Source organism: Chroicocephalus ridibundus, chromosome 5, assembly GCF_963924245.1.
Source record: "Chroicocephalus ridibundus chromosome 5, bChrRid1.1, whole genome shotgun sequence".
NCBI classification, from domain to species: Eukaryota; Metazoa; Chordata; class Aves; order Charadriiformes; family Laridae; genus Chroicocephalus; species Chroicocephalus ridibundus.
Genome location: NC_086288.1, coordinates 55,635,027 through 55,659,387, shown reverse-complemented (window position 1 = coordinate 55,659,387; position 24,361 = coordinate 55,635,027). Strand labels below are relative to the sequence as shown.

Sequence of the window (24,361 nt, the reverse complement as noted above, 5' to 3'; positions counted from 1 at the left end):
CAGCCCAGAAGGCCAACTGTATCCTGGGCTGCATCAAAAGCATCATGGTCAGCAGGTCAACGACTCTTCCCCTCTACTCTGCTCTGGTGAGACCCCACCTGGAGTACTGCTCTGGAGCCCTCAGCACAAAAAAGACATGGACCTGTTGGAGCGGGTCCAGAGGAGGGACACAAAAATGATCAGAATGATGGAAAACCTCTCCTGAGAGAGTTGGGGTTGTTCAGCCTGGAGAAAAGAAGGCTCCAAGGAGACCTTTTTGCGGCCTTCCAGTACTTAAAGGGGGTTCATAAGAAAGATGCAGACAAACCTTTTTGCAGGGCCTGTTGCAATAGGACAAGGGTTTTTTTAACTAAATGGGGGTAGATTCAAACTAGATATAAGGAAGATTTTTTTTACAATGAGGGTGGTCAAACACTGGAACAGATTGTTGCCCAGAGAGGTGGTAGATGTCCCATCACTAGAAACATTCAAGGTCAGGTTGAAAGAGGTTCTGAGCAACCTGATCTACTTGAAAGAGTACCTGCTCATTGCAGGGGGATTGGATTAGATGACCTTTAAAGGTCCCTCCCAACCCAAACTATTCTAAGATCCTAGGATTTCTTGAGACTGTTCATATCTAAATGCTTATATCATACTGGCAAATAGTTATTGTTTCACCTGCGCAAGATACAGTTTCCAGATGAGGAGGTTATTAGAAGGTCTTATACTTTCTAGTCATGCACACCACGTGAATGAAATCATCTTCAGTTTTATTGCACAGAAATGAAAGTAAAAATTCCAGCTTGTTTTCATACCAGAATCTTTAGCGTTTAGCAGCACAACTGGAGTTTGAGTAGCTCTGCTTCTGAACGAATCCAAGACTGCTCCCCATTTCAGATTTTGAATGTCATCCTGGATTAAACCTCCATTCTTAAAGGGCAAAGGAAGAAGAAGAAAAAAAAAGATTATAATTATACAGTGCTTGTGATATGAAAAACAGGTACATAAATTTCCTTTGCTATTTTGCATTCAAAAGACCCATTATTTCATTATATTTCATTATAATTGCTATTATTTCATACAATTTTCTCATTCCAACATTTTCTGGTAAATGTTGTGGTTTTAGACTTCCCTCTAATGTTTCCTTCATACTTTGACAAAACGAAGAGTTAAGAAGAAAATCTGAGGAATAAGCATGCAATGTGTCAGATCACAGACGGAACAGAGACTGAGTTATATGCTCATGAACAAAGAGAAAAGAAAGTCCAACTAAGTAGGGAATGAGACTAATAGTCCAGTGCCTAGTTACAAAGACAACTGTTCCTAGGTTGGAAGAACTCAAAGTAGAATAATTGTTCCAAATAAAATTTTCTTTTCCATTGATGAATTAATTGTAAATTTCATATTTTGTTCTTGATATTTATCTTGACTCCCTGACTGAATTTGGAAATTGTGAGAATTCCTGCTGCAAAACAGATACCCTTATTGCTTGGTACACAGCAGGTCACATTTCCCATGCACCATGCGCATTTTTAGTGAACAGAAGACTCAGGCTTCATGTTTCTCAGCAAAACACATAATCAAGGCAGTAGCCAAAACAGCTACAGTGCAGAAAACAAGCCAACACACTCATTTTTGTTTTCCTGCACTGTTCTGCATCGAATGCCAGCAGAAAACAAACTTGGTCCCTTTGGGCCCAGCTGCAGCCTTAAAATTATATAGAGATGGGAAAGGCAATGACTTCAAAGCCTTCAGTCCATAGTGAGTCAGAAAAGCCATTTGATTTTCCACAGGATCACTGGTGAGAATAACTTTGATTTCAACCCAAGTCAGCTGCCACATTATAGTGCTCTATTATGACTTCTTGACTGTGAGGCCTGACTTAAGTGGAAACCACAACATTTCCAAGATTTCTTCCTTCATTTTCTCAGCAATATTGAAGCTAATGTTAATTCCTTGAAACACATCCATTCCTTTCCTGAAAGTTTGCCTTTGTTTCTTCCCAGATATCTTTTATTGACATATATGTGGGTTCTGTCAAAAGAAAGTTACACAAAATGATGTAAAAGATCCAATGCTTGGATACCAGGAACACCACATTGTGAGATCAAGACCTCAGCGTCATATGAAAGCTGTAGAAAGATGTTTCATACTTTTCCTTCAACAGACCTCTAATGTTCACAAACAGAAACTGTCTGATAAATCAAGACATAGTCACATGGAACCAGCTGCTTTTTAACACATTTTTCATTCAGGCATAGGCTGCAATTGGAATATTGCAGACAAGATCCTGAGACCAAGTTTGGACATTCAGATTTATGTGACTACACCCCTCTGCGAGACACAGGTCACCTCTACAGTACCAGAACAAAACACCTAATTGGATCTTATTGCACAAAGATGCAACAACTCAGGCTAGATTTCAGGAATAACTGATGTGCTTGGCATTTGAGCGACATGGTATTTATTGAGGAATCTGATGCCATGTGTATTTCACAGGAGTCTGATAAAGCCATTTTCACAAACTATGCTTTTCCTAGCTGTGAAATAGGCAAATGATCCCATTCACTCTTTCAGTGAAAAGTGATATACAGGCAGCTTTCCAGAAAAGTAACGGCATGAAAATCTTCCTTGTATTGCACACAGTTTCTCATTTTTATGGCTGTTGATGGAATATGATGAGCTCACATAGTTTTTTCTTGTAACTGTTTTGGCATGAATACTACAAGATCACGGTAATGAGATTAGGAAATTCTATTTTGATGGGTCCTAGTAAAACACAAGATAAGGGGAAAAAGCCCTCTTCAGTTTTACAGTGCAACACCAGATGTCTCCCTTCTCCTTTTATCACAGATATTGAAATTTTTCCCTGCTATTTCAAACCATTTTCTACTAGCAATATCCATGTGAATTAGTAGCAGTACCAAAAGCGGAGGAAAAGACAACCAGAAATGCATAAGGCACAAGATTTGATGCTGATGATGCAACACACAGCATTTAGGGAACACAACCTACTGTGCAGCAAATCAAAGTAAACCGGCTTAACACAAATTATGGCCATTTATACCAAAGACTGGGTAATTGAGACTCAGCAACCGCCTAGAATAACACAGCTGTAAATTAATACTTAGAGAAGAAATGGTTAGAAAACGTTATGTAGAGGAAAAGATAACCTTTTATGAGGGTACAGCATAGAATGAGAGATTTGGTCCTGTTTCTTCAAAGACTCTTGGGATTAGTCTCAGGCAATTAGTCACTTGATATATCTTGCGCTCACACCTTCAAATAACGTTTGCTTTCTCCTTTTCTCAATTTTCTCAAACCAATAGTTTTTCCCTGGCTCTGAAAGCCCTCGCTCCTCCTGATTTTAGCTGTGCAGTCCCTCACAGTGCACTCAGTTGTTGTACATGTTTACAATTCAGTGCAAGACTTTCTAGAAATGTCTTAAAATATTTTCAAAATATTTTCATTCCCAAGAAGAAGCGAACTCACTCATTAAAGTAACTGTAGCAATGGTCCAGGCTAAGTATAAAAACAAGCAACAACAGTCAGTCCTTGTGCCACCTCTGGGCAGCTGCGGAGACACATGCGGTGAGGCACGGCTTCCGAGCTCTCCACAAAGTTCACACCTGCGCTGCCAGTGACTGCGGGATGATCTTACCACTCTTTCTCTCTCACACAAAGGCAACCTCCTGGACCTCACTTCTTTGGGACTGTAGAACCACTAATGGTACAAAATCACCATGTCTGCAAAGGTGCGTTCAACTGCCAGGGTAAAACACTTTGTCTTTATTTCTTCTAGCTTTTACAGACAAAAGAACCCCTCTACCTTCTCCCAGTTGTGGAAATACTCACAGTCTGATTGTCCTCCTATATTAAAGGGGTTTTTTTCACACTTATTACCTCTCAGTTAACTGCAGTTAAAATCAGGAGAGTTCTTCGGATATCAGGTCACAATCTGAACGTAATAGGTGAGTGTGAGGCTTAGCTGATTTCACTTTATTTAACAAATCCTCAGAATAAAAATACCCTCCACCTCAGTGCGTAAAGAATAAAACTTTGTCTGAGTCCTCTGTGTGAAAAGAATTGCTCTTTGTCAGCAAAATGAATTGGCAGAAGCTGAATGCCATATTACAGCGTATGCAGAGCTTTCCCATGCAATGCTGGAGTGAAGCAAACAAATCCCATTCAGTGTATTCAGGGCATATCACAATGCTACGGAGCTGCAAACCACTGAATATCTCAACTCGCTCCCAGTCATGAATACTGAATCCATCTTCCCTTCTTTACCGTTATCCAGAAAAATCTCACAGACAAGATTTATTGTCAGCTGTGCTTTCTTCTTCAGCATTTGGGCATGAATAGGATGTGAAAACTCACCCAACCATACATGTACTCCTCCACGGAATGGCGTCCACAGGACAGAGGTTTCAGAAGTTCTTCTGGGCTCTACTTCTAGTACAAACTGAGACCTTTTGCCTTGGGCATGTCACTTAAATCTTAAGGAAACAAGATTTGTGAAGTGCCCTCGATATGTACCTGATAAAAGCACTGATGCAATGAAGATCCAACTACTGACTCCAGTGGGTGTGAATTAGAGACTATGAGTACTAATGCACCTACAGAAATAAAGGAAAAAAATGCAGGAAGGAAAAAGCCACACACTTGCATCTCAATTGCACATCGAATGACAGGTGTAATCCAGGGTGATATCAAGATAAAAGCTAATTATGTCTTCCATTATTTTTACTTACCAGGCCAACACTGTTTTCTCCATTCTCCAGTCTTGTACGCCATAAATCCTTTTCTTTCTTCTTTTTCAACTGCACTCTACCTTGAAGTGTTAAAGCCCTATTTTCATCTAAAAGCTCCTCCATTTTTTCCTGTAGTTTGATTTCAGATAATTTCAGACTATAAACGTGATGGGAAGATTCTTCCAATTTTCTTCTGAGAAAGTCTTCAGTGTCCAGAGAGCACTGGAGTTCTCTCAGCAGGTCTGCCTGTTCTCTTCTCTTGTCCTCCTCTTTTTCCCTTAAAAGCTTCAGATTTTGCTGAAGTGTCTCGAGGTGTCTTTTCATGTCATGCTCCACATTTTCCATGCAAGTTTTCAATTCCATTACTTCCACATCAGAGTGTTTATAGCCCTGAGTCCCACTGAATGATGATTCCAGCTTCTGTTGGAGATACTGCACCATTCCCTCTTCTAACTGGGATGTCAAAAGACCAATATGGGCACTAAGATCTAGGACTTGCTTTTCCAGCCTAGATACCTCACCCCGAAGGTAACACTCCCTTTCTCTCAACACTGCTGTCTGTTGTCTCTGCCTTTGTTTGTAGTGCTCAAAATACTCTGACTGGCTTTTTATTTCATCTTCTTTTGTCTTCAGCTGCTCCTGAAGCCAACGTAATTTTTGCTTTTGCTTCTTCTCTGACTTTTCTTGGTTTTCAACCTACAATTTCAGTGAGTTGTATGGTTAACATCTTAATACTAAATCTCTTCTTCCCTTATCATTTTCTTTTAATTTTACAACAATTCTGCATTTGTTTTATGAAAGCTCAGGAATGACATAAGCAGAATTCTTTTAAAACCAGTAAAATCCTGCATTTAGAGAAAAAATTACCTACTGTTTTGTCATTTCAGCTGTCACTGAAACATCTCAGCAGGAAACAAACAGCACAAACTCGCCCACATCTAGTAGTAGCAGTGTATAAAGTACAGGAAGTTTTTAAACTTTTGCATGTTTTATAGAACACATTAAATTAAAAGAAACCTTTGAACTGGAATCCATACAACGAGCTCTGAACTATATAGAAACATATCATTAACACTGTCAGTAGTGTAGCACTGAGATGTTACAGGCAGAGAAGCTCTGGTTCTATTATAGAAAATATAAAATGCACCTTTCAGAGACCAAGATTTTGCCCTTTGCCCTTCACCATACCTGTCATCTGTCAGCTCCTTTTATGAACCCCCTGAAAAAGGAGAAAGGAACAGATGCCTTTTGAATCAGTTTAAGAAACACTTTGGTATTTTCATTTGCGCCAAAGTGTTTTTGAACACAGAGACATACAGAGGTGAAAGATGTCAATGAAAGACAGAGGAGGCTTTCATGATTCACATGCTGCCCTTGTTTTGAGCAGAGTGAGAGCCACCAGTATCGTATCATAGGGCCATTGTGGCAACTTTGAAGCAAGACTGAAGGCACAGAAACATTACTGTATTTCTTCAAGGACTTCCTTAAGTCAGTCTTTTTGATCTCCAGTATTTTCCTCTCCGAGGGGTTCACCAACAAGGACAGGAACACTAGGTTGAAATGTTATGTGAAGTCAGACAGGTGTGGGATAATAGTTTGGTTAACTGTTGATGAGAATATATGTCTAAGCTTCCTGAGTCTTAAAAAAAAAATACATTTAACTTTTAAGTAAAAAAGCAAAGACTATTGTTCATACTTATGAGTCACACTGCATGGCACTAGTGTTCTGTCAGATTATTCAACTTTGACTTATACCGAGACAATGAAAGTGTATCTTATTATAAACAGAATCAAAAGACATTGTTTCACTGTAGGCCATCCCTGAATAGCTTTCATTCCTTCTCCATTTTCATGGATCCATTCAGTGAGCTGTGCAAACTAGGTAAAAATTTCATGGGTCCACTCAGTGAGCTGTGCAAACTAGGTAAAAACGCCCATTGTATTTGTTACCAGCCAACAGCTGACCTTCCTGATACAAAACATGTACTTGAAGAAGTACTAGCACTTGGGAGACGCGAGGGCTGACAATTTCACACCAGACATGGCGGAGGAGGAGTTGTGAGGGCATGAAATCAGCAGCGGGATGTTCTTGGCAATGAGGGAGCAGGTCAGCTTGCTTCAGTGAAGGGCACTCTGCAGAGGAGGGCTCACACCAGCAAGGGCTCTGCAGAGCAGTGGCCCATGTGACAATGCGTGACAGGGAAGAAGGCAGGACCCAAACCAACCTGGGAAAGCTGGAAGAGGACACAAAGCTAAGCAGGAAGCTTAAAGTGGATGCAACAGCAGGTGGGGCCCAGCTTGAAAATGCCTGAGCAATTCAAGAGCCAGATGACAAGCTGAGCAGCTGCATTTCGTTACGAAAACAGGCTGTATTAGCTGTGTTGTGCTGTTGTATCACGTACGCTAGGGAATCAAAAAAATGCTTATTATGAGGCTAGAAAGATAAAGTCTGACCTAGGGAGAAGGGTGAGTGGGTTCTGGGGAGAAAGAAGGAAGTGGGAGTGTATATCTCAAAGATCAAGAGCCCAAATGAGAGGAATATTGGCAGGGCTGTCAAAAACATTAGAGAAATAGAAAGTGGGGCAAAAAAAAGACCAAAAAGTTCTTCTGATTCCTGTGGTTATAGAAAAAGAGAAAGGCTGAGATGATTGATTGCTTAAAAACAGAGAGATCACTGGAGATGAGATTGACTATTACCACAAAGAGAAGCTAAACTAGCTCATTTGAAACAATATCCTCCTCACCAAGTTGATCAGGTCCTCCCGAATGTCTCGCAGTTTCCCTTTAACACGCACATTTGCATTTTCAACCTGGTGCACCTTCACATTTAGTTGATCAATTGTCACAAGAAGTGTTTTGTGTGACAGCTCCAGCTCTTTCATCCTGTGATAGTGAGAATGAAGATCTTTGCTGAGTAAATTCCACACAGTACATTTCCAGATGAATAAGCAGTCATCAGCAATGCATTAATTTACGTTTACTTTTCCATTTTTCTCCCAACAATAAAATAGTAATAAATTGTTGATCCCTAATAATAAACACTTAATTCTTACCAAGTGTACTGGGGTTTGCACATTACTCTGGAGACTCTCAGAACTGTTAAAGGCAACATCTCTGTTCATTCTCTCTCTGCTGGCTTCATACAAAACCCACAAGCAAACACATTTACAAGATTAATGCTCACTGAAGCTTGGCATGCTATACGAAGTAACAACTTACCATAAAGACAACCACAACGCTTTGGTCTCTGCATGTATCTGATCATCGGATTTTGCTAGGTTCACGGTTAGCAAATTCAAATTTTATGATGACAGTAAATGTTTCCCATCAAAATTAGAATTACAGGTAATCTACAAATAATTATGTGTTTTACTGACCAAAGGGAAAGCATCTTACTTGTAACATACGTCACAGTGGGTACTGAAACCTATAATGCAGAACTGTATTGACTTTGTCAAAATCCAGCTTCATGGACAAAATACAGGTTTCACTTCACCTGTTGCTATTAAAATTGAAGTGTAAGATGATGTGGTGTGATGTGATAGGGTTTCTCTGCATAGCAGGAGGACCTAAAATAGTTCACGAGAGCAAGCTTCATGTTTTCGTTAAAGTTTTCCTTCCCTTTTCAGTCTACACATCCAAATTTTCTCAATACTTTAAACAGTTGTGAATTCCAAAGCATCCTTTTCTTGTTAAGGATTTTTTTTTTCCAGTCTCTCATCTCCTGTGGCAGGTACTAAAGCCCCCTCTTTTCTCATCTTAGAGACGCACACATTACCCCCTGTGCCTCTCAGAACTGTGCTGTACCGTATCTTCTTCCCTGAATTTCTTCATTCAACCTTCAACAGTCTTTCACTTGTCTCCCCTGACCACCTCTATCTTCTAGCTTTGTCCTACTGCCCCTACCTGCCAAAATTTCCTGTTACCTCCACCCCAGCATGACAACACTACATTCATACAAAAATCTCACATAAAAACATATTTCTGAAGCAACAGGATTAAAATAGAAAGCACATCATTAAATAAGTGTCTATTAATGTATTGAAGTAAACCTGATGAGGTCCTCCCCACCGCAGGCACTGCATGGTCTGACACTGGTATCAAAGGAAACTGTGACACATCCACCCAAAATTTTGCCCTGGCTAGTTACAGCTACTGACTCTGCTTCCCCATTTTTTCCAATAGCTTGTCCATCATTGCTCATCTCATCTGTCTGTGCTTCAGCCACAAGAACTTCAGGCACAAGATCGCTTTTCTTCCTACTGGCTGGCTAAGATCCCAGAAAACAAGCTTCCTATATCCCAGGCAAGTTTCAGCTGGTCATTTGTGCTGCTTGAACTGTTGTCTCATACTTTCTTTGGTTTGGCTTTAAATAAAGTTCTTCCCATTTCCCCCCCCCCGAAATCTTTGTTAAAATAGCCCCATTCCTATGAAACCTTCTATTTCAAAAAAGTTTCATTATTATTTTTTCAAAAAGCCAATTATTAAAACATTTCTGGACAAATTCCTTGATGAATCAAAGCAATTAAGAAATTATATAAATAATTATATTGAATGACATTTCTATTTTCTAGCCTTTTAACTGTTTGCCTTTGTTTGGAACAGTGCAGTTGCTGACTAACAAAAACTTGATCTTATTGTTGTAGTCAACTACATAATTAATGCGTAACGGCGCCTTTAGTTACTGTAATTATTAGCATTAACATACTGAACTAGAGGAAGCTTTCTGAAACAAGGAACTTTTTTTGCAAAACAAAATTCCAAATTAACTCTTGAAAAGAAACCCTTAAAATGAAAGGGATATATTTTTTTTCGTGGTTTAACCCCAGCCAGAGACTAGGACCTTGCAGCTGCACACTCACTCCCCCCTACCCCTTCCCCAGTAGGGTAGGGAGAAGAGGGAGAAAAGGAAAGGAAAGGAAAAAACCCTCATGGGTTGAGACAAAGAGAGTTTAATAGAAAAATTATGGAAAATTAAAATATTAATAATTATAATAATAATAATGGTAAAAGAACATACAAAATAAAGTAAAACACCACAAGTCACTCTCACCACCCGGTGGTTGGTTGCCCAGGCCACCCTGAGCAGCGATCACAGATCCCTGGCCACTGGCCAGCCCCAATTTATACACTGACCATGACATCTATGGTATGGAATATTCTGGCGGCCAGCTTATTCCGTCTGTGCTCCCTCTCAGCTTTTATGGGAAGCTGAAAAAGTCCTTGACTAACTTAAGACTTCACCTGGCAACAACTAAAACAACATTATCATCATCATTCTCACACCAAACCCAAAATACAACAGCTACTAGAAAGAAAATTAACTCTATCCCAGCTGAAACCAGGACAATTTTACAAGCAGAATTTATACTGTATGAATATTTAAGAATGAAACATCCTGAGAAAGCTATCTGGTTGGTCATTTGCTACAAGATTTTAGATGATGCTGTATATCCAATTTAAATAATAAAAACAAAACATTGAATATTGCATTTCTTTTCTCACAGCTACACAAAACACTTACACGTGCATCTTACTAGGCACCCCAAAAAACACATGAAGTCTTTCTTTTTGCTAGCTTTGCATGTATTATTTGATAGCCAGTACATGGGGCAAAGGGAAGAGTACATTTGTCACGTCACATTAATTTTGCATGCAAAACCCCTTCTTATTTACCTGTTTCTTAGGACAGAATCTGACTCCATGTAGTCCTCTAGAACACCTTTCAGTTTTTGCTCCGACTTTTCCAGCTCTTTTATTCTGAGGTTCAAATTCTCTTCTCCAGCACTGTTTGCTTGGTCATCAGGTATGCTTGCATCTTCTAATTCCTGGAAAATCTGGGAAGTATCAATTTTAATATTGAAATTCAGGATATCAAATCCTTCATTACTGGGCATTTTAATACAGTAACAAAATTCTTGTTCTCTCCCAGATGAAGGATCCATGATGAAAAAACACCAAATTATTAGGTTCCCAACGTACTACAGTCTAAGCATGCAATAAAAGAATCTAAGCCTCTGCTGATCAAATGAACAGTCTTTCTCAATGCAGAACACATTTATTATTTATGAGAAAGTCTCGTTTCATTAGCCCCAAAGTAATTCAGCATGTATGAAAGGAGCTGCAGTTCGCAACATGAGATCCCCATAAAAGATTCAATTAGACTAATTCATGAAGGAATTAGGCATCAAAGTTTTGAAAGAGGCTAATTTTCTACTAAACAGAGGAGTTCATAAAATTGAGTATGTTATCACCAAAAAAAGCCCCATGCTTATTTTGGATAAAAGTATGATATTTGTATTGTTTCAAGACATAAGATTAATAAAGGATATTTCCTATTCAAAAGGCAATCTATGGCTATTTCAGAGAAACATTCAGTATATTTAACGGGTATTTTGGAATCCCGCATTCAGTATTTTGCTTAAAAGTCCACTTCACCTCTGACAGGCTATGAAACCATGCCAAAAAGCAGTATTTAAACTTGGGCTTAGGAAGGCAATCTAAGTTGCGTTCTTTACCTTTGCCTCTTTTAGCAATAGCTCTAAAAGTTCTTCAGCTTGCAGTTCACCTTCATTTCCAGAAACTCTCTTCAGTAGATATAGTCCTATAAATGGCATCTGTGAAATGTCTTTACTTTTGCTACATTTGTATTGATTTGGAATTGGATCTGTAATTGGAATTAAACCACTGAGTTTGGACCTATTCTCCAGGAAATAATGCAATTACTTTTATTCTTTTCTTTTTCTTTTTATTGTAAACAAATGCTGAATTACAGGACAAAGAAGAAAAAAAGTACCACTTATTTTTGCCACTGAAGAGTAGAAAATAGCACAAAATCAGTGCAAAAAGAATAAACAAACAGTTCTTCTCTTATTGTCCCATGCTTTGATATATGCTATCCACATATGTTACATAATGAATTGCATAAAAATTTAGTATTTTGGCCCATTGTATCACTCACTGGCCTTACGTCAGCTGCACAAGGACATAGAGCTGAAAAGATTCAAGGAGTCCTCAGTCCCTTGAGAAGCCATGATACTTAAAAGCTATAGGTGTGTAAAAACAAAGTATAAACCCACAGGGAGAACAAAATTCAAACCACTTTGTGATCTCCTCTGGACTTAAGCCAGTCCCTTCTCAGAGACCATGTATTCCTGAGACGTCTCAACATAATCATGGCTCTCCCCTGGCCTGTATAATTTGACAAATGGAACGGTATCTTTGATTTTTAGCTCCTTAAGACACTAATATTTTCTCTGTATTTATTATTTACAAAGTGAATAGACATCCTGCTCCCTGATAATGGGTAGCCCTGAGCACCTCTGCAAAAGCAATATGTAATAACAGTGGATATCCGTACTCTGCTAATTAACAATTTACAGTGAAAGCCAAGTTAATGTCATTTTCATCTCCGCCCCAGGCTAGTATCCAATTCATAATCTGTAAAAAGAAAAATTCTTAGCATATATTTTGCAGAAAGTAGCCAACAGATAAAAATGGAGAGGATGGACCAGGCAGGAAATAAACTGACATTTAAAATCATTACTCTGATTTCTACTCACTTATATCTAATAGATGTTCTTGTTTGGAAGTGCCTATTTATTCACTGATATAGGTATAATGAAGGTTAATACAACAATTTTGGAAGTTGGTCTCAAACCTCATGATCCATCAGGCCTCTACACTTCTGATACTCCATCCTGAAAACTACCAAGTACTTCAGCACAAAACCAGGAAAGCTGTTATGACTGATATCAGAAACAAGAAACTTAATGTTTCCTTTTTCACTTGTATAGCTGGGAGAGATGATCGAAAACCTGTGCCACAGAAAGTGGAAATCAGGCTCAGCATGGACTGAGTATAGTCATTACACCTGTTCCCAGCTCTGTAATAAATATCAATATGCAATGGATAGTAAGATTGCAAAGTTTTCCAAAATTACAAATTCTGCTAGCTCAGCACAGATTAAAAATATCGTGAATGTCATGGAAAATGTCACCCAAATCCGCCAGTTTCTTTGAGAAAACTATCACATGTGAATTACAATGTAACAAAATGCATACAAAAATTAGAAAATGAAAACTGCTCATACCTTTCCTGCTTTGTAACAAGACCATCTCCTGTCTCCGCAGTGCTCTTACCGTTGCAGCCACATGCTGTGACCATCCCATGTTTGTGCTTATAGTTTCATTTCCAAAGCAGCAATGAGCAAAACTATGTCTATGAGAAGAAAGAGTGTTTCTTTGCCAAGTGAATCACACTTTTCAATTTCTGTTCCTTCGTCAGCACCTTGTTTGGTTACCCCAACCTCTGTTTATCTCCAATTATGGTCCTTCTTTTGAAAGTATTGCCAAAACTCTCCCTTTTGCAGTGAAGACCTCATTTTTTCACATTCTGTCATCACACTGCTAAAAGCTTTAACTAAAACATGAAAAATCTGGTTTTGAAAACACATCCTCTAAACGCTTGCACCTTTCGAATAACACATTGTGAGCAACACATTCTTTTTGGGATCGACTTTCCAAACTTCTGCATGATCCTTGTTTCCAATTTAAATTGTGCTTCGTACCAGGAAACAGGGTTGTTCAGACCCTCAACACAAGCCACACTTTCCTGCATCTGACTGAATTTTGTGGAGTGCGTCAGCTCCTTCAGCAGGTTAAATGACGTTGTCTGGTGATTCTTTGTGAAGAGTAAATCTCTGGTCTCTACTTCAGAGCCTAAAAATTATCTGAGAAAACTGGCTTCTTTTGAGGCTGATTCCTGCACTTCCAACAGTGAGATATTCAGTTGCTATGACAAATCTTGTCCTCAGCTTTCTTTGTGCTGCCTTGATCGTTCTTTGCCTTGTGTTATTTTTTTCAATCACAGTTTCCACTTTATCATCTGGTGTGTTACCATAACCATCTTATTCCACTCTGCGTTCATGTTGGAGTTCAGTGTGTCCATGGGAGCAGACTTGTTTCTCTGTAGCTTTTTCTGTAGCCCTTTTACACAAAGATGATTTTCAAGAAAATGTGAGGGAGGAGAAAGTTGCCTTTTATATTGTGCTCTTAATATTTTCAGCTTGCCTCAACATTCTAGAAATAAATAAAATTATCTATTTCTTCATATTGCCTTTCCAGCTCTGAAAGAATTATTTGCTTTTCCCTCTTTGAAAGAAAAGCCTAACATTTTTGAATTTTCTAACCATTCTCCATCTTAAACAACTCTTTTCAGCTTTTATTTTTTCAATCTGTGCTTCTCCCAAAATTTTTCTTGCCGTTCAGGTGGTCAATGTCCTTCACTCTTTGTCTGCCTCTGCTGGTTGAGGTTGTGCCGTTTTTGCTTCCTGGTTGGTAATTTCACTTTTATATTTCACCTGAGAGGTTGCCATGATTTCTAAACATTTATTTCCAACTCTTTCACTGCTTATCACATTCATCTACACACCCATTTCTTCAAGCCCCTCTTTCTTCTTGAAGAGATAACTGAGCACAGCGTATCATGCATTCTCTTTTCCTGGCCTCTCAGGCCGCCTTGGGACCTTCCATTCTCCCAGTGCTATCTTTAGAAGTTATTGCCTTGATTTTCTATAAACATTCAAAAAATAATTTCTCCCTCACAGTTCTTACCCACTTCAAAGTTTTCTTAGCTCAATCTACCATCTTCTCTTTCTCCAAAACCCACCTCTTCTCCACCTTTGGATTTCTGACTTCTGAAAATAATATGAATTTTTACCACTGCAGGGTTGTAAATCTCTATTTGTTTTCAACTTTGAACAGTTTTTTTCCCTGTCAGCTATTTACTATAGAGAACTTATTGTCAAACACTTAGCTTTTTTATATAGATATCAAAAAGGAGATTCTGTGTTTCCTGGGTGAAATGCAAACCACGTTTGTTGAAAGCATGCAGTATGGAGACAAAGATCTCAAGTACTGTAAGAAAACCATTTGGTAGATAACAGTTCACATAGCAGCCAGTAATTGCACTTGTATTTTTCCCAGTGTTTGATTGGTGTGACAGTGTAAATTCTGTTTAGATTTTTTTTCAGTGTTTATGATGTGCTGGTCCTTATTTGATTATCAAATTATTCCAGCTTGAAGCTATATCTTTAAAAAAATCTCTAATTTTAAATTCAAATATTCTGCAGCTTCAAGTATTATGCAAACTGTTTTATGAAAAAAAATGCACCAATTTAAAGCTGCTCAATAAATATTTTCTATGCTTTTGCACGTGGACTCAGCTGTTCACTCCATAGGTTCTTTTAATAGCCTGCATAGAAAACAAAAACAAAAGCAGAAAACAAAAACAACAGCAAACAAAAAAAGAAAAAAAGTCTGCTGAGCCTTAGATAGGTAACATGAATTTACAAATAAGTGTCGGTATCCAGCCCTAAATTCACAGACACCACAATCTCTTTCTAAAAGTTTTCCATTAGCTTCAAAATAACAAGAACCACAATTATTATAAGTAAACCATCTGATTTGCCTTGAAATAACGAACAATGTTCAAGAGTCCAACTATAGTTAAGTCTCTTAAAATAGGCTTTGCTGCATTACATTAATCAGAAACAGATTCACCTCTGGCAGATGAGTTAAAGGGAATTGCCCTCCGCGCTAGCACCACAATATGATGTGCGCTCCTAGAAATGCGAGAGTTGAGCAGCTATCTGGCTACACAGCCATTATCCCTGTGTAAGCCCCTCAAAATGCTTTTCACCAACCTTGAATTTAACTACTTAAATAGTTGCTGTTAAGAGGAAGAATAGCAGGTTACATCAACACAATATATTTTCTGGACACTAGTTATACTTGTAATTTTTTTTTTTTTTTTCAAAGGGGACCCATGGTACTATTCGCTATATTGACACAGAAGCTTATAGATCAGGCCTAAGCCTTGAACTCATAAAAATTTTTGAACTAGCAGTATTTTGAAATATTTTAAATGGAATTTTAAAAATGCTGGTGATCTCATGAAGTTTATAGAATGTTTATAAAGTGTCTCTAAACTTGGCCAGTATACTTTTCACAGTGTTTAAAAACAAATATGTTCATCAACATGTTAGCACCTCTGACGCTGACTTGACTAAAAAAGCTGGACAAAATTTAAAGACAATAGTTGGGTGACTTCCTTTAACATTACCCTTTCAAACTTACATTAACCAAAATAGCATTTGTTCTTTCCAGTCTCCACAGAACAGAAAATTCAACTCAAACTGTGGTAAGGTGAATAGTATACCACAAGGCTTCTTCTTTCTTCAAACACATCTCTATAAGCACATGCTCAATTTTCAACAAAATAAAGGAAATCACAAAAGGAATGCTCAAAATGCTGTAAAAATATTGCTCAATTTCAACTAATTTTCAACACCCATCTACCATCCAAAAGAAAGCTACTGCACTTGTCACAAATCAGTAATACCCTTGGATTACATTCCACTCATCTGCATTTACTGCCATTTTATTGCAAAACATAAAACACACGCAGCAGTGCTAGTAATGAAAGACCAGATGCAACTGATGCTCAGTTCTCAAGAGCACCAACAGAAAGCTCATAACTGAATGTACTGGGAGCCGAATAAACCCCCAAAAGGGCCCGTGATAACACAGGTCTGATTTTTCAAAAGTACTCGTGATCTGGGCAATAGAAAATACTGTTTCCAGCTTAATGAAAGGTAAATACAATAGCTTTTTCAGTTAACTGTTGTCATTATGCTCCTTTGTCACACAGTACTTGATTGCTGTTTCAAAGGGGTTGATTAACTGGATCCCCAGCTATAAGGAGATTCCATGAACATAATTCACAACAGACTCCAAAGAAGAAAAAACTTGGAAAAACTGTAAAGGTAAAAACATTGTGTATTTTCAGTTTAAAACCAAAAGAAAACAGCAGCAGCAACAACAACAAAAAGACTGTAAATATTCCATAGTTTTAAACCACAGCTTAATCCTCTAACAGGCTGTTGAGTTAGCATCCTTACTGAACGGCAGCGTACAACTTGCATTGCTCCAGGGAAGAGGGCTAGGACTGATTTTCTAAATTGTATTTCCCTCTTGTTTTGTTTGAGCGCTGCCACTATGGCCCCTGCTATAGCTGAAGAAATTCACTCTGTCTTTTGCATCGAGGTGAAAGGACCAGGACATCGTAGAAAGAATAGTGGGAATGATGGCAGTGTCTCAAGGGAGAGACATAGAGGTTTCTTATCCTCACCCTTTCCATATTGCATGGACACATGGAGGGTCAGTTGCATTGCAACCTTCACATTGCCTCATAAAAGGCAGATCAGGTTATTATTTCCTAAGCTATTTTGTGGCTTCAAAGATCGTGAGGAAGTAAAATGAACCCCCTTTTTCTATGGGTGGTGGTGCTTACAGGGCTTTTTAGAAAACCAAACTGAAACCCAAACAGTGTTTGCCACCTCCCCATCCTGCACGACAGAAGGTAAGATCCTACAGCAACACCTGAACATCTAGACAATAGGTACCTGCTCCCACTGCAGTTAGGGCAGTCAGTATCTTACAACACAAAACCATTTCTCATTGAAAACTCAACGGCCTTCTGCAGAAGTCTAGGAAGGTAACTGAAGGCATCCAAGTCAGATTTTATAGGTGACTCTTCCTCTCTATGAAAGCAAAACCAGTATATACCCTTCCCCGATGGTTTCAGGGTCTTATGAAGACGATTCTCAAAACACGGCAAAATCTAAGCGTTAAAAATTGAATACAAAGAAATATAAAGAATACCAACCACACGTCTTGGCTCAGTTGTGTCATCAAGGCCACAGAATGAATGCTAGTGAAAAAAACAAAAAAAGGAACAAAAACTATAACATAAGATCAAAAGAAAATGAGGAAAAAAGAAAAGAAAAAAGATGTAAGATATGCAATATGAAATCCAATGACATTACTTTACAGCAGTTAGTCTTACATCAATATTAATTGAGTTGATCTGAAAGAGAGATACAGTATACCAGTCTTACTCTAAAAAGGGGTAACAGGGTACAAAATACAGTATTTGAGGTCAGCTTTACAAATGGTACCATTTGTGGATTAGGTAACTTCAGAAATATTAGGCTCAGCTCTGTGACTCCGTTAAGGAAGTACTTGTAATTACACGCCTAAAATCTTCCCTGAACCAAGACTTACCAAACCAAGGGCACAAAATAAATGCAACTTAAATGGTAGAGAATCAGTTGTGAGAAAAGCATGGCATATTTAAACTGCACTTTTTCCTCGTGTATCGACTCATAGAACAAAACTGAGATTTTAAGTTATTCTTTTGTACAGCCTTTAGAAGCACAACAGTTTGCTGAAGAGTCTATAGGGCAAAAATACTGCCATCCTTATGTTCTGATTTGACAGAATTTTACATAAAACTTAAAAATTGAATCCATTCCTAAAGGAAAATAGAGAGCCGTACTCATGACAGGGTAACTATAAGTGGTGGATTGCCCTTAGCTACAACCAGCAATAAGGCTCAGCTACAAACACTGCCCTTCCTTCAGAAGCGTAAGACTTCTCTCCGCACGAAATTATTGTGCTCAGTATCAGCAGCATGTAGGTGTCAGTCTGCACCCACTGACATGTTAAATCGTGAGAAGAACGATGCAGTAGAAGTATATCATTCATTGATTCTCTGACAACACAATCTTTCTTCAGGCAGTCAAATTCAGAATGGGATTTAATCCCAAGGAAAAAAAATTCAAATGTAATACAGGTAGAAGGAAGCCCTCCACTCATCCAGGAGTTGAAGGATAACAGAAAATGATGAAGCTTTTTTGAGATCTCCTGCTAATGTAACATTAAGGCAAAGAGAACGTTAATCATTTTACCTCATTACCAGCTTTCTGCTAAGCTTGTGATTAAGCTGTTTCTTTTCCAATACTTTTCCCCATCCATTGCACTGATGGACCAGCACAGATAATGCTAACTTCCATTTTCAAAATTAGAAGTCTGTCTAATCCGATATCTGCTCTATAACCATAATGGCAATGATTAAAGGCTTACATTTTGGCAATAGCAACATCTAGAGATTCTGATGTTTTAGAATAAGTAGATAACACTGATATGAATGAATATGAATGAAAGCTCCCCTAACTTCTCCATTCAGCCCAGCAGCAGGCTTGTACTCATATGTACCAGAGAAAATGAGATGATGTGACTCATCTTTGCGTCAAGGCACTGGTTTAGCAAAAGCAACGTAACTAAAACACTTTGCTAGAGCTTAGAGAAAGCCCCATTGTCAGCCTATGCCCTGCAGAACTAAATGCCCTAAACTCCTCAAACCTGGGAAACACTTGAGGTCCAGGAACCTTGTGCCATCTCTTGCTTGGGACCACAGTGATCCAAATACTTTTGCTGCCTTAAGCCTCAGTCAGACCTTCTTCAAAAGAGGAGAAAATTTGGAACAAGGATATTAATTTGGAACTTGTTTCTATCTTAATTCAAGAAATATTTTTTGTTTCCAGTGTTCACCACATGCACCTCATTGACTTTTTTTTAATTTTCAGCATTTGCGAGTTTTGTAAAGCAGTATTATCCAAAGAACAGGGCTGAGATAACCTCTTCTGTCAAACAGAGACAAATCTTTCTGTTGTTTCTTGATCTAAACAAAACAAATCCTCCCCCTTCTAGCCTAGTGTCTTTCCAGACCCCTTGATTCCTTTCCATACTTGATAGAAAAAACAGACAGCAAGTAATTTTGAGCAGATTAGAGACGGAGCTTCATTTCATGCAGCAATGACTTGAATTCATATTTTATCTTTCTTGTTTTAAAATAGATTTCATGATATTAGGTTAAGTGCTATTAAAATCAATGCAACAGTGAAAAATAAATTAGTATGGAAACAAAAATCCATTGGCATTGCCCAGCCATTTATTTACCTTTTCCTCAATTTCTTTGAGTTGCCTCTTTTGAAGTTCTATTTTATCTTCTAGTTCTCGAATTCGCTGAAACAGAAAAAAGCAAAATAGAAATTATTATATCTAATTTGAAAAGTATACGAATCAAAAAGATAAGAAATAGATTAAGAGAACAAATGCCCATTATTAATGTAACACTTCCTTTACAGTTATATTAGGCACTTTCATGGCAGGATTGCACATTTTCATGAAACCATGGCATTTTAAACAAGCTGCACATCTAGAACATTATGTTTACTACCAGGAAGCCTAATCGTCACCACTCATTAATCATAATTTTAACATATACACACAGAAAATTCCAATTAGCACCAAAATTCTTAGAAGTCCAACACTTCTTTCTCTGCAACTGACAGAATTTTTTCTACTTACCTAGACAGTCAGCAGATGATACCATTAAATTTCATTTTAACTTTCTATTTTCATTTCCTATAAAACATAACTATGCTTCTGGCATAGTCATGCTATACCAGAAAAACAGAGCACACAGATTTTCAGATCATCACCAAGACACCATCCAGAGATTCAGCTCCGCCCGATTACCAGAGCCACCTCCCACCGGAGTCAGAGGGAATGTCTCCTTCAGCATAGCTCTCCATATTTTAAAGGATTTTCCTTGTTTGGTTCCACAAAGGTTCTCCAAAAACACGAGTGGTGTTGGGTCTACATAGCCTATCTTATTTCTGTCCCCTTGTTTCCTTTCTATAAGTTATGCTTCTTTTCTTTTTTATTTTATTTTTTCTGTGCTTCTACATTAAGAAGGTGCATTTTATCACACTTTTAGTATATTGTACTTGTTACAGATAAAGTAGGTTCATAAATATTTTTTTTTTATAGGCAAAAACCTGGAATCTGTGACTAACAGCCACTGGGAAAGAAGGAGCAACTTCATACTATCAGCTTTTTTCAGGATTAACTACCTGACCTTTGCCTGGCCTGAATCTCTGTTAAGGTTATTAACAGCTCTTGAACTTTGAAAGAGAAATTGTCCTCTAGTCTAATTTCTATGCATAGGCCAATAAAATTAATGTAGCAGCTGCTGCACCACTCCCAGATTATTTTCTTACTCCCAAATTGATTGGAACAATAGTATCTCTTTCAAAACCATATTCAATCATTATTTATAAACCTGTGTGATCAACTGATGTCAATAGTTGATTACCTGCATTTAATTCAAAGATCTCAAATAGCGGGAAATGCCCCACAGTCATGGTAACCCAGGACAGTTGCAGCAAGGCTGCTCCAATAATCCAATCCAATAACCTTTTTGTAGTGGTTTTGACAACTCCAGAGTTTGGCACGAACGTTTCAAATCTAACCTGGAGCTACCCCAAAGATGAGGTACATCCATCCTGCATGTTCACCTCGCCTAGGACGTACTAGTCTCCACACAAATATTGCAGACAGGTCACAAGCAATAGCTTTGTTATTGTTGCTGCTGTTTTAAAAGAAAAGATTTTGCTTAAATGACTGTTTTGAATATTAAGCAGTCAGAATAAGTCAATCAAAACCTCCACCATATCGTGCTGTATTGCTCAGAGATTTCCCCCGATAATACAGAAGCATGAATCAGATTACCCTTGTGTGACACAAGTGCATGCAGATTTGCTGACAGTAACAGATACCCTGAGCACAGCTGTATTAATTTCACTTTTCCTCTACTACATTTGAATTGATTTATACTTCATCCACTCCCTGCTCAAGACAAGTCTCTCTCTCAAGCGATCATCTTGATACACTATATGTACCAGGAACATTACAATCACTGTAAAAAGCCACGGCATGAGAAGCAGGCAGATGTAATCACCTCTGAGATCTCTGGTCCACCAGGTTACACTCCTGTTTCTCCCCTACTCATTTCAGTTTTGCTGAGTCCCACTTACAACCACATCCCGGACCTGAGCGACACGCTTCAATTCTCCAGGGGTCCTGCTATGCTTTGTGATAAAATTTGACCACGGTGAGATAAGTGGAGAGAAGCAATATTTTCAAATATAATTTTCACCTTCAAGATTCATCACCTGAGATATTTTTTCAATCTGCTGAGAACTTGCCTCCAGAAAGAAAGGAAAATAAAAAAGCCCCCAAACATCTGGTGGCTTTCTCACTTCAGGGTTTACAGCGAGTGTTATTTTAGAAAAGAACATGTTAATTAGGATAAGACAGCATTTTTCAGATTTGGGAATTCTGTTAATTAAGTAAAAATGGAGATGTTATTATTCCCTTATGAATTTTTAATCTTTTCAAAAGATTACAGCTATTCAGCTATTCTCTCCAGCTATTCATAATAGTTCATAAAAAAAAAAAAAAAAAAGGGCTGAGGCTTCTGTTTTCCAATTCCCACCCATAACCCATCATAATTGTTAAACTTTGAGACACAAAAGACAGAGAATGGTTTTAAGGTGAAGAAATACACATTTTCCTAAAAATCAGTTTAAATACAATCTAGGAATTGAAAGGGAATACGCATAGGGCTGAATTTCTTAGCAGTGAAAATCTAAAAAAAAACCCCTCAAAACAAGCAGGTTTATATCAGTAAGGCAGATATAGACATGGTGGATATGGTCCATAGGGCAGATATTTACATGTAGACATGTGTATATGTAGACATGTTCCAGACTTGCCACCTAAGGCTAATACGTTGAAGACAGGTGACTAGTGTTTAAATATTCCCCTTATAGGAGTGAAAATCACAGTGACAGAAGATTTACACTGCAAATTAGTAAGATTTTGTAACCAACTTCTTTACTACGGAAATTAAGAGTTCATACCTAGACAGGTCAGAATTTGTTCTAAAACACAACCGTTGGCTGGAATTTTTCATCAGGTATCAAAGCCTGGGGTTGTTTACTTCTGGCTGTTCACTTGCTTTCTCCTGGAGCAGTGTAGGGAGGATTACCCGGGAGGATGAAGTGGGCGTAGCTATTCCCGTCAATATCCTCTGATTGCACAGGCCCAGCACTGGAAGATAACCAGCCTGGCTCAGCTATTTATATATCCTGAAAAATCTAACTAATTTATTTCCATTTAACTGCAGAGATGGCCTTAAAAATATATGCATATATATGCAATGTATTGACAGGAAAAAAACCCAACAGATTTACATCCTCATACAGTATTTAAAACATACAAATAATTATTTTCCCCCATTGTACCTATCCACATTTACAGCATTATGTTGATCATACAAAGATAACAATTTCAAAAAAATATGACTTTAAAAAACTATATGTAAGCTACATGCAATAATTCTAGCTATAATAAAAAAGTATCTTCTAGAAGCAGCAAGAGATGTTCCTCAGTCAAAGGTGATATTAAACTACCAAAAAGGAAATTACACAAAAATTGCACACACTAATTAAGATCAAAGGCGGGACTGCTTGAGATTCAGTATAAGTATTTACATCTTTATCTGCTGTTCCTTTTATTTGCAAGAGTTAGCAATCAAGAAGCTGTGGGCTCACTCTCAGGTTTTCAACACTTGATTAGATGCTTTCAGTGAATTCTGATTTGTTTGTGTTCGCAAAAGCATAATTGTGACAACAAATCACGCAGAACTATTTTATTGTTATCAAGAAATTCTACCCGCTTTCATGCTTCAGGATATAAACCCATGATCAGCAAGTCAAGCTTTTCCTACTATGCCATACAGAGTTATAACAATTGTGCTGTACAAGATGCATTCAGCTCTATCCTTGACAAGGCTCTCGGGAGCCTTGCAGGGTAAATCCAGTGCCTTTTCAACTGCATAAAAAACTACGTGAGCAAGCAACAAAATCTACTGTATCTTGTTCTCAGAACAATCTTAGTTGAGAAGAAAGTCACAGGCCGTTCTTTTCTTTCTTTTCTTTTCTTAAAAAGGGAAGGATGGGAGATGTGGCTAGCCAACCTAAAATCAGCACAGTGTTTATGTTTTTTGAGGATGCCCCAGCATCCTCACTGTCAGAGTGAGGATGAGGGACAAAGAGGAGCGGTGCTCTGCTGGCTTCTAGCAATTCCCATGTTCCTGCGGTTAATAGCTGCCCCTCAGTCACATGAGCACACCTTTTTGGGACTGACAGGTTTCACCAGAATAGCACTGTGTTGTCAAACCACGGGGCCATACAAAAGAATTACCGTAGGCAACCAAAGAGCCACAGTCAGACAAAAGCAGTGCAATGAGAGTGCAACCAGGAAAGAGAAGAGTACAAACATTAGGGATGTGAATTCTTGACGCTGTCTGTCTTGCCCACATTCAAAACCAACCTGCCAGAATAAGGAATACTAATTCATCATTGATTTTATTACAATAGCAAATAAAACCTCACAAAACTTCTGGATAATGGATGGGTAGATTTGTGAATACTCCCTGTTACTACCTTCACCCCCATGGAGCTCTCCTGAGTTTTGGAAAGAGGGTTGGATGAGCATGCATTTCTATATGGCACCTACTTGATAAATCATCCTTCCACTAGCGCTGAAGTTTGCTGCTGCTTCTGAGTAAGTGCTTGCAAGCAGCCAGAAAGCAGCAGGGGCTGAAAGGGCCCTACCGCTGTAGGGAGTTAACAGCAGATGGCTCTGCCGGCCAAGCTACAGCTGGAACAGCAACTTCAGCTCTGTGGGGAATGAGGCTCAGCTGGGAAATCCATGTGCGTTTCCAGACAGCTACAGGAACGGACTTTTAAGTTCCACTATAGCATTTTTCTTAACAGTAGTTACGTATACATTACATACACAAAAGTAGGT

The 24,361-nt window shown here is 38.3% G+C and overlaps 2 protein-coding genes across 9 annotated transcripts in view; both read right to left on the bottom strand.

Annotated features, from left to right (window-relative positions):
• C5H4orf50 (chromosome 5 C4orf50 homolog) overlaps positions 1-14,806 on the bottom strand; it is a 91,142-nt gene extending 76,336 nt beyond the window's left edge. For all 6 annotated transcript variants that reach the window (XM_063335441.1, XM_063335440.1, XM_063335439.1 and 3 more), the window contains exons 1-6: positions 12,826-14,806; positions 11,252-11,400; positions 10,410-10,570; positions 7,478-7,616; positions 4,734-5,429; positions 795-909 (exon numbers count right to left, since the gene is read on the bottom strand). In XM_063335441.1, the coding sequence (XP_063191511.1) occupies positions 795-909; positions 4,734-5,429; positions 7,478-7,616; positions 10,410-10,570; positions 11,252-11,400; positions 12,826-12,904 (1,339 nt within the window). In that variant the 5' untranslated portion in view covers positions 12,905-14,806. The remainder of the gene's footprint in view (positions 1-794; positions 910-4,733; positions 5,430-7,477; positions 7,617-10,409; positions 10,571-11,251; positions 11,401-12,825) is intronic.
• Positions 14,807-14,885: 79 nt separating this feature from the next.
• Positions 14,886-24,361, bottom strand: part of JAKMIP1 (janus kinase and microtubule interacting protein 1) — a 157,011-nt gene continuing 147,535 nt past the window's right edge. For 2 of the 3 annotated variants that reach the window (XM_063335453.1, XM_063335451.1), the window contains 3 exons: positions 19,598-19,663; positions 17,463-17,507; positions 14,886-14,987 (listed from right to left, as the gene is read on the bottom strand). In XM_063335453.1, the coding sequence (XP_063191523.1) occupies positions 14,955-14,987; positions 17,463-17,507; positions 19,598-19,663 (144 nt within the window). In that variant the 3' untranslated portion in view covers positions 14,886-14,954. Of the gene's footprint in view, positions 14,988-17,462; positions 17,539-19,597; positions 19,664-24,361 lie in introns of all 3 variants that reach the window. The other variant, XM_063335452.1, reaches the window with a different exon arrangement.